Below are 15,215 nucleotides of genomic sequence, written 5' to 3'. Positions count from 1 at the left end.
AAGAAAGGTAGAAAAAAAAAATCAGTAGTAGAGAAGTAATACTCCACATTCAACTTTGCTGCCAATTTTGCCAAAGGACATTAAAGATTTAGCTGTTCATGTGGTCTTCTCTATTTTGTTCTCAAAGACAAAGCGTCTTTCTTGAGATGTGAGTAATGCTCACAACTCCCTACTTGATGGGAACCCCTTTTCCTAAGATTTTATCTTCTATAATTAGAGATAGACTTTGCAATGAATGCTTCAAAGCAGACAACTCAAATCAGCTACCCAGAAACCTATTAAAAAAGTATTTCTACTCAGTTTACACTCAAATTATTTTTTAAATGAAGTTTTAATATTGAGTAAAATAAATAAATAAATTATGCTTAAACTTCCACTAAGTAGCTGCTAATTTGATAGTTGCCTTGAATAACCTTAATGCTACTCCACATAGCTGGGATAGTATGCTATACTGCAGAACAGAATTAATGACGCTTTGTGATTCTGTGTTGCTATTGAGTGGTAAAAGCAGTTGAAGCAAAATCAACCAATTTTGGAAAAGATGAAAAAAATTCAACCAAAAAATCTTTAATTCCATTATCACCACAAATTAAAGTTTACAGTTTAACAGATGTACATGTGAAGACACCTTTTATAACATAAAAATGTTTAATTAAACACTTTTTTTTGGGGGGGGGGTGGAGGTTGTTTGGCACTGTCTAAGCATTTAATCTTTTAATATAATAATTCTACTTCTGCACAATTTCTTCAAATAAAATAGCTGGCTTTAATCTGCTTTAAACTCTGAGCTCTGCTGAATCTATACTACACGTTATGTGACTTTTTAAAGTCATTCAGCAGTAAACTCTTTAAAAGTAAAAGTAATTTTAAAAGAAAACTTCTACATAAATCAAATTTCTAAAAAGCACTCTAAACCATCTCTCATTCAAAACCCCCCTCTTCTGCTTAGGTTTGTCCAAATGGCTATTCTGCACATAATTAAAGTCCAGTACCACTGACTAAAATGAATAGGAAGAACTACCATCGTGGCAAGGAACACAACTACAAATTGCCTCTTGTTCAATCAAACTGGAGGAAAATATGATCTCCAGTCAGCATATGTTCTGACCAAAAGTACTTCTGCAGTACTTCTACTCCCAAGCTAATTCAGCCAGACAGTCATGATACGAAAGAAACCCCTTCCATGAGAAGTTTGTGGCATGTTTCTTGAGCCAGTGCCTGACCTTCGGGAGTTTGGTTGTAAGTGGCATAACTCTTTGCTTCAGTTCAGTGCTTCACCTTTTGCCCCTCTCTACTCTCAAAAATACTTGTATGTATACTGACTTCAAGATGCCGATGAAGGTTTTAAGAGAAAATCTGGCATCAAAGGAAGAAGTATGTAGGAAGCATGCTTTCAGCCAACAGCTAGGCCACTCATCAGAAGACCTGGCTGATGAAAGAGCAGAAACTTTTGTGCTTGGAAGTTGGGTTTGTTCTAGGTTTAGGAACAAACAGACTACATATTAACTGCAAGATTAACAGTTATATCTTCTTCATACTAAAGTTAGCTCTTGCTTGCACAGAACGATTCAGAAAACTCCATTATCAAGCAATATTCAATGAGCTAGTTCTTGGTTACTCTTTGTAGGTATAGTCAATAAGGTCTAATTCCTAAGCCTAATTTATCTCTTAATATACAGTAAGTTCTAGCAAAACAATTCTCCATACACTTTCCTTAGTGATTTTTTCTGTACTTTGACTGAATGTCTGGGAAGTTAATGTACTCATAATCAATGTAATACTTTCACCTTGTTACAAATTATGTTCTTGCAGTTTTAAACATCTGCAAGACTAATCTCATGCAATGGCAGAGCTAGAATTGATTTGGATTTCCAGTTATACAGAGTATCCTTTCTGAGATCTGACAATTAGTAAGATGAAAAGAACTTGAAGTAAGGACACACCACTAGCAGAATTTAAAGCAACATGCATGACCCACAGAAAAAAGATAATTCATACATCTGACAGCAGTTATTCATTTACGTTCATGGCAGGGCACAGCATTAATTTGGTATGCTACTAGGGAAAGAGCTTAGCACAATGGGTGTAAAAAAATTTAATGAGTATCTTAATGTAGGGTACAGCAGTATAAGGACTATACATCCACACCGGCGGTCAGAATGACAACTGTTCTGCGGGCATTTTAGAGTTGAGGTGTTCTAAGGATAAAGTAAGATACATATTAGCATGGCATTTGTTCGGAAAAAACAGGCTACTATTTTTGCTAATATCAACTGGTAAGTGATGGAAAATACTTCTAAGACTTCCACCTCATGTTAGTCACAGGTAGCTAGGATCAAGCAAGTCAGTAACCAGGATCAAAAGGAAATAAAGTATCAAATATAAGGGATACTTTTCTTCTACCTTCTGCTACTAAGTCAAATACCTCACATAGGGGACTGGAATTTTAACTGCGACACTTCAGGTCCACAACAGAAATTTCTCTGCTTTTTCTCTAACTTTCAGTGAAAGTGTTCTTTGGATAAAAAGTTATCTGAAAAACATCTACCCCAAGTGTTTTGAAATAACTTCTTCCATGAATACAGAAGTAGTTAAAATGGGATTCACGCTTAAAAGAAAAGGACACCTATGCTTTTCTAAAGCTACCAGTACAAGAAATTCCTGAATGCTGACTTCCCAGGCATTTATAAGTGTGGTTTTGATCAGACAGTTTTATCTCATAGCAATTAAGTTATTAAGCTTTCATTGTGAAGAGAAATATTATAGACCATTGTCCAAATGCCTCGAAAATTTCTGAAACTCCAACAGTGTTGAGTATTTTCTTAACAGAATCTGAGATTTGGAAAGACTTCAGTGGCAATCTTCTAAGGAATGCAGTGTAGGTCAGTAGTCTCATTTTCAGCCAAGAATATATTTTGTTCTAAAGAGCTCCCTACTGAAATATATCCCTTTGTTTCCTGCCTCCTCCTAGCAAGTCCCTTGCTCTAATGAATGCCAAGCAATGAGAAACTACAGGTCATGTAAGAGACGCAGAATTGGTTAGAAGCAGTAAGCCTGTGCTTAGAGCATTTCCCTTGGTGCTGCAATGTGTTAGCATGGAAAGTGTTACACACTCAGTAGATGCAAGGAGATGTAAGGAGAGGTTTGATGTCTTAAACAGCTTCCATGAAGTCTGTAAAATTGCTTTTCCACACAAACACACACATATACACTCTCTCTCCAACAAACACTCTAGCCATCACTTTAGCCATCCAGAAGCGTAGCTTTTAGACATTTGGTTTGACCTTACTGGACACTCCAAGAACAGATTTCTGGATAGACTCTCCCAGCTGTTTCATCAACAGCACAGTTTTTTAGGATTTAAAATATGTAGTTCATTTTGATCCACTTACTTTTTAACTTTTTATTTTTGCCTCTAGTGACTGATCATTTGCTTTGCAGCACTGTACTGGCATATTAAGACTGTGTATGTTGCAAATGAGTGGGGATAAGGCCAAATAAACCTTTGTATACACGTACTGCATAGATGTCTTGAGTCCAAACAGTGCAAATTTTCCATCAGTTCAAAAGTTTGAGATGCAAATAGAGCAGACAAGCCTGAAAATACATAGTTTGGTGGTCCACAGATACACAGACCCATTTATGGCAACCCAAAGTACAAAAAATATAGCACAGAATCATAGAATCATTTAGGCTGGAAAAGGCCTTTGAGATCATCAAGTGCAACCATTAACGCAGGACTGCCAAGTACACCACTAAACCATGTCCCTAAGCACCGCACCTACAGGTTTTTAAAACATCTCCAGGAATGGTGATTTCCTTACTTCCCTGGGCAGCCTGTTCCAATGCTTGACCACCCTTTCAATGAAGAAATTTCTCCTAATATCCAATATAAACCTCCCCTGGTGCAACTTGAGGCTGTTTCCTCTTGTCCTCTCCCTTGTTACCTGGGAGAAGAGACCTACCACTACCTGCCTACAGCTTCCACTCAGGTAGTTGTAGACAGCAACGAGGTCGCCCCTGAGTCTCCTCCAGGCTAAACAACCCCAGTTCCCTCAGCTGCTCCTCGCAAGCCTTGTGCTCCAGACCCTTCCCCAGCCCCTTGCCCTTCCCTGGACACGCTGCAGCCCCTCTACGTCCCTCCTGCAGTGAGGGGCCCAAACCTGAACACAGGGTTCGAGGTGCGGCCTCACCAGTGCCCAGTGCAGGGGGACAGTCCCTTCCCTTGCCCTGCTGGCCACACTGCTCCTGACACAAGCCAGGGTGCTGCTGGCCTCCTTGGCCACCTGGGCACACTGCTGGCTCCTGCCCAGCCGGCTGCCGACCAGCACCCCCAGGCCCTTTCCCACCAGGCCCTTTCCAGCCATGGACCAATATGACTTTAGTTGCGGGGGGAGGTGTGTTTTCTTTATTTATATATATATATATCTATAACCTTTAAATACTGCTTTTATTAAAATAAAAATTAGTTACTAATAAAGATGACAGTTATTATTTTAATACAGTACAAAAAGGAAAAGATGTCACCGACTAGAGAGCAGAGAACTTCTAAACCAAATGAGACAATGCAGGGTATCAGTGGCATTTAGTCCATTGGAAAGTGAGACTCTGCATTAAATGTAGTTTTTCTGTTGCATCATTTCTAAGTTACAGTTCTTTAAGAGAAATGTCAATGCTAAATGAGTATTTATAATTAAATCTGAGTGCCTTTGTCAGGAAAAGTCCACCAAAGACAAAACCCGACTATTACTTAATGCTGTTCTTAAGTTATAAATCAATGCATTATTTGTCTTTTTACATTTAAGTGGAAAGAAAAAACAAAACAGATCGATAACATTCAGATTCATGTCTGTCAAGACAGACCATTCTTTTGCTTGTCCCAAACAACTGAAATGCCAGCTGGGTGATGAGAACAAAGTACAGTATTTTCAGCCTCTTCAAACATGAATTATCAGGTATTGCTGCCTAACTGTTTTCAGGCACCAGTGAATAATTTGTTCAGACAAGAGCCTACTTTATGGATATACTTTTAAACTCTTGAAGGTCTCTGGTTTAAAAAAGAAGCTCAAGAAAGGAATACCAAGAGAAAATCCTTTTACATTTTCTTCTTCCTTCCTTGTAAGGCTTCTTACTTCCTTGTAAGAAAACCATAATCAGAGTATTGTATAGTATTCAACCACCTCTACCCAAAATTTCACACACCAGCGGAGGAGGGAGCAGGTTTAAATTTAGGCAGAAGTTAGGAAAGAACTGCTTTAGTTTAGGAGTCAAGTATGTATACTTCCTGAAAGCAAGCAAACATTCTTGTTTTATTTAATAATAATTACAAACTGTGAGTAGAAGTCAATCAATGAAATATTTTACAGAAAAGACATCTTCCAAAGTCAAAAATATTCTTTTTCCTCTCTAGCTTCCGCATGAAAAACACAGTTGCTCCACAGTAGGATACACATCAGTATCCAATATATGAAAGCCTATATGAAAGTTCTAGTCAAAAAAAAATAGGTTTGCAGCGTATTTGTCTACACTGATCTGTAAGCAAACTTCAAACATATAGTTATACATATGCATTTAAAAAGAAAATGTGGTACATTACCATCCTGCATTCTCCAACAAATTCCGTGCAATGGGCTGAGGCACTGAGCAGTTGTAATAACCCATGCCTATATAAGACCTCCATATCTTGTTCTTGCTTGCAATATTGTATAGAGTTTCAAGGATTTCATTTTCACCTAATTGAAAAGAAATTATGTCAGAAAATTACAGCTGCATATAATGCCAACAGTTTTTAACCGAAATGCTTTGTACCTGTATAAAAAAAATGCAACATTGGTGGTGCAAGTATAAACAGTACCAGAATAAAGCACAAACCAAGAAGAGTAAAGATAAAATAATAAGCTGGTGAAATATTCTGGGAAAGTTTAAATTCTGCCAAAATTCTAGAAAATGCAAGAACTGAATAACAGTGTTTCAACCAATGTGGAACAAGAGCATGAGAAACAGTTGTAGGCAAACAGCTTATGGCACTCCTTTTGTGCTAATGCACTGTACATTCTGGGTCTCTTGCACGTGCATTAAAAAATACCTCAGAAGGCACCTCTTATTAGCTAAGCCTTGCAGAATCAGCACTGGATGAAGCCACAGCCATTCATAACTATGATTTAGTGTTTCTAACAGAGCCATATGTGCACACCAAGCACCCAAGAGTAATTTCTCCTTTTTTATTTTCTTGCCTTTTCCCTACGTAGCTGATAAAATGGAAGTTCTTTTAATTCAATTTCAGTACGCTTCACCAGTTAATTTAAAAAAAAAAGTGTGAATACAGTATTTCTAGCTTATGAAATTCCATTTAAGATTAACTTTCAAGTGAGTCTGCCAATCTAGTCTAGGAAGACTACAACAGAATGCTTTTGAAGTGGTCAGATGGAAAGCATTTGCCCTCCTTCCCTCCCTCCCTCCCTCCCTCCCCCAACTATAGTTTGGTCTTTGGTCTTGTTTCTACACACTTCTCTGTGCAAAAATCACGATCAGTCAACTTGCTCCTACTGGTCAATGAATAATGCCACCCAACGTCTGCAAAGGTTAAGATTTACATAATATTTAGTACCTGAGGATGCAGAAGGACAGTCAGGAGGCTGTCTTAAAATCACACAGAGAGATAGGTCTGCCCAGCCTAGAAGACCTGGATGGAATTGGACACCAACTCTCCTTGGTGAGGGGAGCAGATATTTTTTGATTTCTTTCCCTCCAGTCTGATTTCAGAAACTGCACAACTGGGGCAGTTGCATCAAGTTCCGTTTATTCTTCATTGCAACTTGAAAAGCAGACTGGAATATAAGGCTACAAATCCCGAAAGCACAATAGCTTAGGCCCTGGATGTCTCAAAACCTATTACCACTCTGTGAATTTCACTCTGTACTCCAGCAAGAGAGATCAAGTCAAAACAGTTAATGCTCTGGAATTTGGTGGCAAATAATTTGCTAGGTTTCAAATTAATTTTTCCTGCAGCCATGAACAGGGATATTGTAACTTTAGCTCTGGTTTCAGAACTCACCTCTCCTCTTCCTGTTACTCAAAGTGCTACTATTGCATTCCATGTAGAAATATTAATTTTTTAAAAAATCTGGTTTTCAATTAATTTCCTCCACAGTCACATTGTACCTTCCGCAAAGTTATTTTTTTACTGACGTTCAGTTCTCACTTCAAAGTTCATTTCTGCTCTGCCTTTTACTCAGTGCTACTATTAGATCTCATGTATAAAGACTAATTTCTTTTTCTTCAGTAAACTGCATTTTTTTCCTGGAGACTCAAGAGTCGTGTTTGTTATACTTGAAATCTGCAATGCCCATGGCAGAGTATACTGAGCAGCTCCACTCCCAAATACTCCTTCCACAGTTTATTCCAGACAGGTGTACTCATTTTATGTGAGAGTTCTAACACTGTAGAGATCTTCCTCCACCACTTGCAAAACAAAAGTTTGATGACAGACAGTTAGGGTGCCATTTGAGAGGGAGGGCTGTATTCTTGCAGAATTCAACCACCAATGATTTTTTGAAAACTGTAATGAATTTGCTTAAATCCAAATGCAGTTGAAGGCTACCATTCAGCTTCCGAACTAGCCCTCTGTCACACACAAAACTGCACTGACTGTGATTTCTGTAGTAAACACATACCACAAATACTGCACTATGTGCTAAATAGCATCTCCTTTGTTTGCCTAACTAGAGGTTTCTTCTAGACAGTCATTTCTCAGCCAATATAGCTAACAATTAGCACATGAAGACACTGAATTTGTGCTAGAGGCTCTGAAATAAACCAGTTTCCAGACTGATCCAAGGCACAAAGCAAAAAGCCTAGTGAGACTGTTAAGCAGTTTAGGGAGCAATTAAGCTTAAGAGTTGAACCACATCCCACCTAGAAGAGCTACACTGATAGATCCCAACACTGAATACCTTTCTAATTACTAAATTTTTATGAGCTACCTGTGAAGACAGTTACAGTACTAGTTTTAATCAGGGTGGTGAGGTGCTGGAGAGCACACCCCCTCCACTCCTGTTTTACCCTTCCCTGCTCCTTTTGTCACTACGACGGCAACCACAGCAGTTCATCTCGAATATATATCATCTCCCACATTTGGTATGCCTCTCTGAATAGAACTGGGATGAACACTCCTTCCCGTATGCCTTGAAGCAGTTCATCACAGCATGTCTTTAGGAAGACAGCTGATAAGGAGCTGCACTCCTGAGTAACGGAAGCCAATAGCCCCCGGTTTGTCTGTACAGCCTGGCTTACCTAAGATCAAACACAAATCCGTGTAGATTTACGACGAAGTAATTTTCACCAGTTCCGTGTTTGCTGTACACTGGTAGGGTTCTGAATTCAAACAAAACTGACGTAGACAAGGGTGAGGGAAATTAACAGATATGTTGGGGTCCAAAGACTGGAGAGCAAGGTAAACCATTCCTAACAGCATCCTGAGCACCAACAAGAGGGGTTGTGAGAGCCAGGCTCTCCACAGCAGTGCCTGGCAGGAGGGCAAGAGGAAGCAGCACAAGCTGAAACATGAGAGGCTCAGGCTGGAGACAGGGAGAAGCCTTTTCCCCCATGAGGACAGCCCAGCAGCAGGGCTGGGGCTCCATCCTTGGTGGTTTCGTGTTCCAACTGGGTGAGGCTCCCAGCAGCCAGGTCTGAGCCCATGGCTGAGCCTGCTCTGGGCAGGGGCTGGAGATCTCCACAGTCTCAACACGCTCCTGTGTCTCTGTCAGTAGCTGTATTTCCCAAACCATCAAGCCTACCTTTTAGAAGTATACTCCCATAATGTTATTTGTGAAAGGGGTCTAACACTTTATTGGTCATTCTGTAAATAACTAATGCTAGTATAAAGGCAGAAGAATGCTAACGACAAGTGTGATCTTATGTATGCTTAAAAATTCATTTTCCAATTCAAAATGCAATTGCTAAGTTTCCAGTTTGGTCAACAAGAGTGTCACCAAACCTAGAAAATTACAGAGACATTTTGTGCTGTATAAAGGATATACCGTGGAGCATATGTAGTGGAAACAGTATATTCTTGTAAATATTTATTTATTTAAAGCTAAAACATACAACAACTAGGATTCTGGCAAATGTCAATACATATAGTTGAAAAAACAGAGCCTGCAAGATGTTGAGTTACTGATTCTTGTTTTTGAAATTCTCCCCAACAACAGGTCAAATAAAGCTATATCCAAAATGGAGAAATAAAACAGAAAAAAATGACTATGTTTAAGAAATCTTTGGAAACTGCCCATCACATTCAGCTGTTTGTTTCCATTTTTCTAAGACTGCATGGTCTTAGAAATGCCTGTATCTGCTCTTCATTTTATTGGGTGTATACTATAAATTCTTTAAGAACCTTGTTCAGCAAAAAATAAAATTGCCAGCTAAGTCACTGCAGTTGATCTTTATTCTCCTCATCAACTAATGAGATAATATGATAAAGACAGTACACAGCATAAAGTTCACTGATCTTGCAGTACTGTTATCTTAGACCTGTGGAGAAAATTCACTGAGGATCCCAGCAGTAGTTCTGTAAGAACACTTCATGACTGCTACACCCGCAGGTAGAAAAGACAAAATAAATCACAAAAAAAAGTAAGAGGGAGTAAAATGTCAGATTATAAAATGGCAATACTGTTACTTCTGCTACCGTTTCTGTAGTTAGGACAGTAGATTTGCCTTGAACTTGTGAGATACCTGCAAAATAATATGGCACCCAAAAAAGAGAGAGAGACAGACATTAAGACAGAAGGAACAGTTATACAGCTTAAAAGTTAGAGTTATACAACTTAAAACTTACACCACAAAAGGGATGAGACCATTTGATACAGTTTTGTTCACATCATGTCAGGTTCTAAAAGAAAATAATCTAGCTTCTGAAACCAAGGAAGCAAGATCTTCAGCTGATGTAAGAAAAAGCGGATTAATTTATTTCTCTTGCTTTAGCAATTAATTTTATCTCTGTTTGGAAAAAAATAATCACACTACATTGAAGCAAAACAGTTTCAAAGCACTGTCAGACATGTAATAACACTGCAGGAGACAGCCCAAGAAAACTGCCTGTTCAGGTACTTAGCGCAATCGGCAACTTCCCAAGAGATGGGTGGAAGGCCAACACCATCTGTTGCTCCTCCTTTCACTCAGGCCACCTGCACTCATCCAGCTTGCCTGGGCAACAGAGGCAACCAAAGGATGCCACAAGGAGCAGAAAATGTGCATGGGCTGAAAGCCAGCAACATGCCTGCCTTTCTCTGCCCTAGCCCCAAGGCCTGCTGCCTTTGGAAAGAGGAGCAGCAGCCCTAAAGTGCTGTGAAGAGCCAAATGTGTGGAGCAAAGCACCAGTGATAGTAATGCAGATTGCTGCACTGCTTGTGGCAGGGCTCTGGAGGACCAGTTACCTCTACTATAGCCATCTAAACGATACAGTGTGAACTCCAGCAGCAGGGAATCTGAAATGACATCAGCCCTAAAAATCTGACTAACATTAGGAGGTGATTATAAACTCATCCAGAATTAATTTTTAAGCAGCATTTTAAATACAATATCATAGTTAAAGTAGATTTAACTGCATGAGCAGTTACATTTGAAGGCACAAATAGTCTGTCTTACAATATGACTGCTTCTGAGCAGTATCACTTCTTAAAATGTTTAGACTAGAGATCCGATTAGTTTTTTGCACGGATTTTACAAACTAATATTCATAAATTCTAAACTTTGAGAATGTAACTGGGAATATGTTTGGGGAAAAAAATTATGGATGAATTTTTAGGTTCATTTTTTAAATAAAATTCTGAGCAAAAAAGAAATACATAAAACATGTACAAAGCCTATCCATTAAATAAAGATAGACATACAATAGCAGCATTGCAGGGATAACTATTACTGATACAGACAGTAGATTTGCAGGGACAAAAGAAAGATTACTCTTATATAAGATGATCTGATTTTTTACTTCAAATGGGTCAATCAATGACATACGTACGTGCTAAAGCACCTTCAATACCTGGAGAAAAGCTGATTGTTCAAGTGGGAAAAAAGCTCTGTAATACCAGCTGATCACAATTAGGTATCAAACAGATATCTAGCCTTGTTGTAAATGTTGCCAGAACGCAAGTTACATGCCAAAAAAAAAAAAAAAAAACGTTTTCCCTTAACTACGCAAGCAGAAAAAGCTGACTAAAAAAGCCCCCCTTCCAGAACCAGCTGAGGTACCAGACTGCAACCTTCTGTTTACTGGAGACCAGGCATTTTGCTGTTTCACCCTTATTGGCTTTCAGTGGCATACTCAGGTGGTTTTATGACACTGTCAGTGGGCTCATGGCAGCAGTCACTTTTTGAACGGCTTTTTTCTTGGTCAGAAAAGGGACACATACTTCTGTCATATTACATACCCAAGGAAGCCACTCATTTCAGAAACCTCTTAGCACAAACTACATTCCTTGTCTCCTCCATCACCGACTATGTCTGTACAAGACAAGACCAACCAATACAGGAGCACTAATAAATATTTGGAAAGCATTTCTACCATAGATGCACTTGTGCCAGCAAAGCTTAGTGTTTACCAGAATGGATTTTTCATTCATACATAAGCAAAACAAATGCCCAGTTAAGGCTGGAGGCTTTCTTTCTCAAGATATCCTGTCTTTCATGGAAGTCATGAACCTTAATCCTTCCACTGAAGAGTAGGGCTGTGCTAAAATGTCTAGGAAAAGCAACATGTATACAAAAAGATTGTGCTTCTACTATATATCTGGGGGTTTATTTTTGAGCTCTTTAATATAAGCTGTGTCTGCAGGAGGATTTTTTTTTTTTTACTTCTATTGCATACACACAGCTGATAGATTTTCTTTTAGACAACTTGTTACATTACCACGGGAAGGGTCTGTAATGCAGAGCAATCTTTCCTACTGCCATACCTAATCAGAATTTGAGACATTCACACCTGTCAAATGTCCATGCCTGAGATGAGACGCGAAGCTAGAGAAGTTAAAAAAAAAAACAAACAAAAAAACCCACAGCCACAAATACAACTGCAGAGAGCTATGATACTCACCTAGATGTATTGTTTATGGTGTGTGGATGGCTTTCTTGGAAAAAAAACTATCTAATTTCTATCTAAAAAAAATTATCTAATTCTAGCTGTAAGCATTGATTACAATGAGACTTCATTGAGATTTCAATGAGACTCCAGTGCAAGCTCAACTGCATTTCCTGATACAAAGGAGTATCTCAAGTACAGCTGATTTGTTCAGCTGCACTCCAGCCTGTGGAGTCACTATGACTATGTTTTGTAATTTAAGTTATACAAGAAAGTGGGAGTGTGTATTTAAACCACTAGGAACTGTTGCATTAGAAATGTTATAAATGCTAAAGCTGAACAACATGTTTTGAATTGCCTTGCCCTGCTCTCTCATTGTATGTATGAGTTTGGGGGGTAGTGGGAGCAAAACTGTCTTCATACAAATAAAAAGAACATGTTTAGAACAGAATACAGTTCTCATGACACTTTCCCAGTTTTGCTATCTCCCTTTAATACAAGGGGTATGATAGAGAAATAATATACCATACTCACATAAGAAACTCCACACTGGTGATTGGAAAGACAGTGTCCTTTCTAATTGTACATTAAGAAGGAAGCAAGTTTTACTCAGACTACAGTGTCCTAGGTACAAGATGTTCAATATGAAGTTGCACAGCTTTAAGCCAAGGCTTTTAACTTTCCTTTTATAAGCTGTAGAGTTTTCTGCTACCAATGCAGTGGAAAACTACAAAAATCTACACATTAAATTACAGAAGACAGTTTGTTCATCACACTGGCTGCAGAAGAAAAAGCAGTAGTGTGCAGCTGAGTTTCCTGTACCTCATGCAAGCATCTCTTTTGAAAACTCACTGCTGCATGCTGTGCAATGTGAGACTGCATCACAGTCACATTCTTTCAAAGTTTACTCTAAGAGAACAAGAACAGCATAGCAAGTGGAGCAAAATGCCAGTGAACTAAATACACTCTTAGCTAGTGAGGTCCTGCTGCACAGTGAGAACTTGTATACAACAGAACATAAACTAATGCATAACAATGTAGGCAACATCCCCTTTAAAACTGTTACGCAAACCAGCACAAGAACACATAAAACTGCACCAAGATTTTTACTTATGTTGACATCACTGGTTTAGTTTTCAATAATGTACAATTATTTTAATGCCCAGCTGTACTGTATCACTTTTATGTGTGTTTTATAATGTAAAACTTCATAAGGGTGTAATATACTAAATAAAAAAAAAAGAAGTTTTGAAGAAGTAGTTATTAGTGACATTCTACATTTAACCCCTTCTACAGATCTAAAAATATAATAATCTAAAGTTATTTTATTTGCAGGTAAGTGAAAAATCACTCACCAGTCAGGGAGTACCTTGATCAAAATACATTAATTACAGGAAAATATGCCAAGCAATACTTTCAGCAGTTACACAGACAGGAGAAGGCAATCAAATTCCACTTCTCTACCCCCCTCCTCTTCCCCGTTCTAATACAATAGGAAGTTAAAAATAAGTAATAAAATACCACTGCACTAATAAAACAGTTTAAAGTAGAAACTTTCAGTCAATATGGTATCTCTCCGTATTGCATCTTTTCAGGCTCTAGTTTTGCCAGCTGTTCATTGTGGCGCTGCCTCTCACGTGTGATGTCATCTTGGAGTAACCAGATTGAACTGGCCAGGAACCTCACCGGAGCTGCAGGCCTGAAGTTTACACTTAAATTACAGCGCATAGATGAGCAATAAAAAAAAACCCAGTGAGAAGGATCACATATTCTACAAATCAGGCAACGCATCTTGACACAAATGTTAAGTTAATGCTGGTGTAACTGCCTCCACCAACTGAACGGCCCACCGAGCTTTGTTAGTTTCGGTGGAAGCGCTGACCTAGGTGCATTTTTAGGCGTTTCTTTCACTCTCGGGATTTCCAGCATGGTGCTCATGGACATCTTATCAAAATCGCAGTTAGGCAGACAGAAATTCTGTGCTGTGAGTGCTAACTTTTAAAAATTTTAATATCTAAAACCTCAAGCTTTCTACAGCAATTTGCGGAACTATCGTGGTGCCACAATTACTAGCTCAGAGGTTTTGTATTCCTGCAGTATACCCACCTCCCGCAATCAGTTAAATTCTAAATGTGTAACCATTATACTGGAGGCACAGGTTTTGCAAATTAGAATATGCAGGTTATTATTGAGGGGAGGGAGAGAAGACATCCTGCAGAAACTAAGAGCCAACAAAAGACAGCGTTCTGTCTGAACTACAGCTCACACTCCGGAGGACGATTTTTAGCCAAACTTTTCCCTCCCTATCAGACCCTTGGGATAAAGTGAAGGCACTGTTACCACGGTGTTGGGGCAGCCCCCGTCTGCCGGACACGTTTTCCTACCGACTTCCACCACGAGAGCAAGAAACACAGCCGCCGGGACGAACTCCCTACCGAGTGAAGGTGCAAGTGCCGGTGCCGCTACGCTTATTCATTCACCCCGCACTTCACTTCGGCGGGGCGCGCTACCGGCTCCGCGTTTCAGCAGGGAAACTCCGCGGGGGGGGCTGGGGGGGAGGGGGGCGGGGCGCACCCCAAGGCCCCCACCGCGGGCGCCGGCGGCCGGAAGGAGCCACGGGAAGGGCAGGCGGGGCTGGACCGGAGGGAGCAGCGCGGAGCTGGGGGAGGCGGGGTGTCCGGGAGCAGCCCGGGCCATGCGGTCACTTACAGACGTGGTCATCCATCCTCAGCGGCCTCCGCAGACGGATGCTGGCCGGGATGGTTTTATCCATCAGCTCCTCGACGCTCTGCAAAGAGGCGACGGCACGGCACTGTTAGCTCCCCGCGGGCCGCCACAGCCCGCGCCGGGACGGGGACCGGCCGCACCGCCCCCTCCGTCCCGCACGGCGCGGCGCGCCGCGGGCACCCACCTGCACCCCGACGGCTCGCAGCATCTCCTGCTTCTCCCGCGGCCGCGGCCCGATGTGCCGCCGGGAGAAGTCATCGTGGCGCGGCAGGAGCTGCTCGATGCACCGCGCCGCCTCGCCGCCGCCCCAGCGCCGCTGACCCCCCGCCGCCGCCCGCAGGTGCCGCCGCGTCCCGCAGGCCGCCAGCCGCCCCCACCAGCGCCCGCAGCTCTGCATGGCCCCGACGCCGCC

At 40.7% G+C, this 15,215-nt stretch overlaps 1 protein-coding gene across 1 annotated transcript in view; it reads right to left on the bottom strand.

The window, feature by feature from the left end:
* GLDC (glycine decarboxylase) overlaps positions 1–15,215 on the bottom strand; it is a 49,620-nt gene extending 34,405 nt beyond the window's left edge. The window contains exons 1-4 of the mRNA XM_037372633.1: positions 14,988–15,215; positions 14,786–14,864; positions 5,597–5,732; positions 5,187–5,284 (exon numbers count right to left, since the gene is read on the bottom strand). Coding sequence (XP_037228530.1) covers positions 5,187–5,284; positions 5,597–5,732; positions 14,786–14,864; positions 14,988–15,200 — 526 coding nt within the window. The 5' untranslated portion in view covers positions 15,201–15,215. The remainder of the gene's footprint in view (positions 1–5,186; positions 5,285–5,596; positions 5,733–14,785; positions 14,865–14,987) is intronic.

Source organism: Falco rusticolus, chromosome Z, assembly GCF_015220075.1.
Source record: "Falco rusticolus isolate bFalRus1 chromosome Z, bFalRus1.pri, whole genome shotgun sequence".
NCBI classification, from domain to species: domain Eukaryota; kingdom Metazoa; phylum Chordata; class Aves; order Falconiformes; family Falconidae; genus Falco; species Falco rusticolus.
The sequence above is the reverse complement of the archived record's forward strand: the minus strand, read 5'-3'. Positions and strand labels throughout refer to the sequence as shown.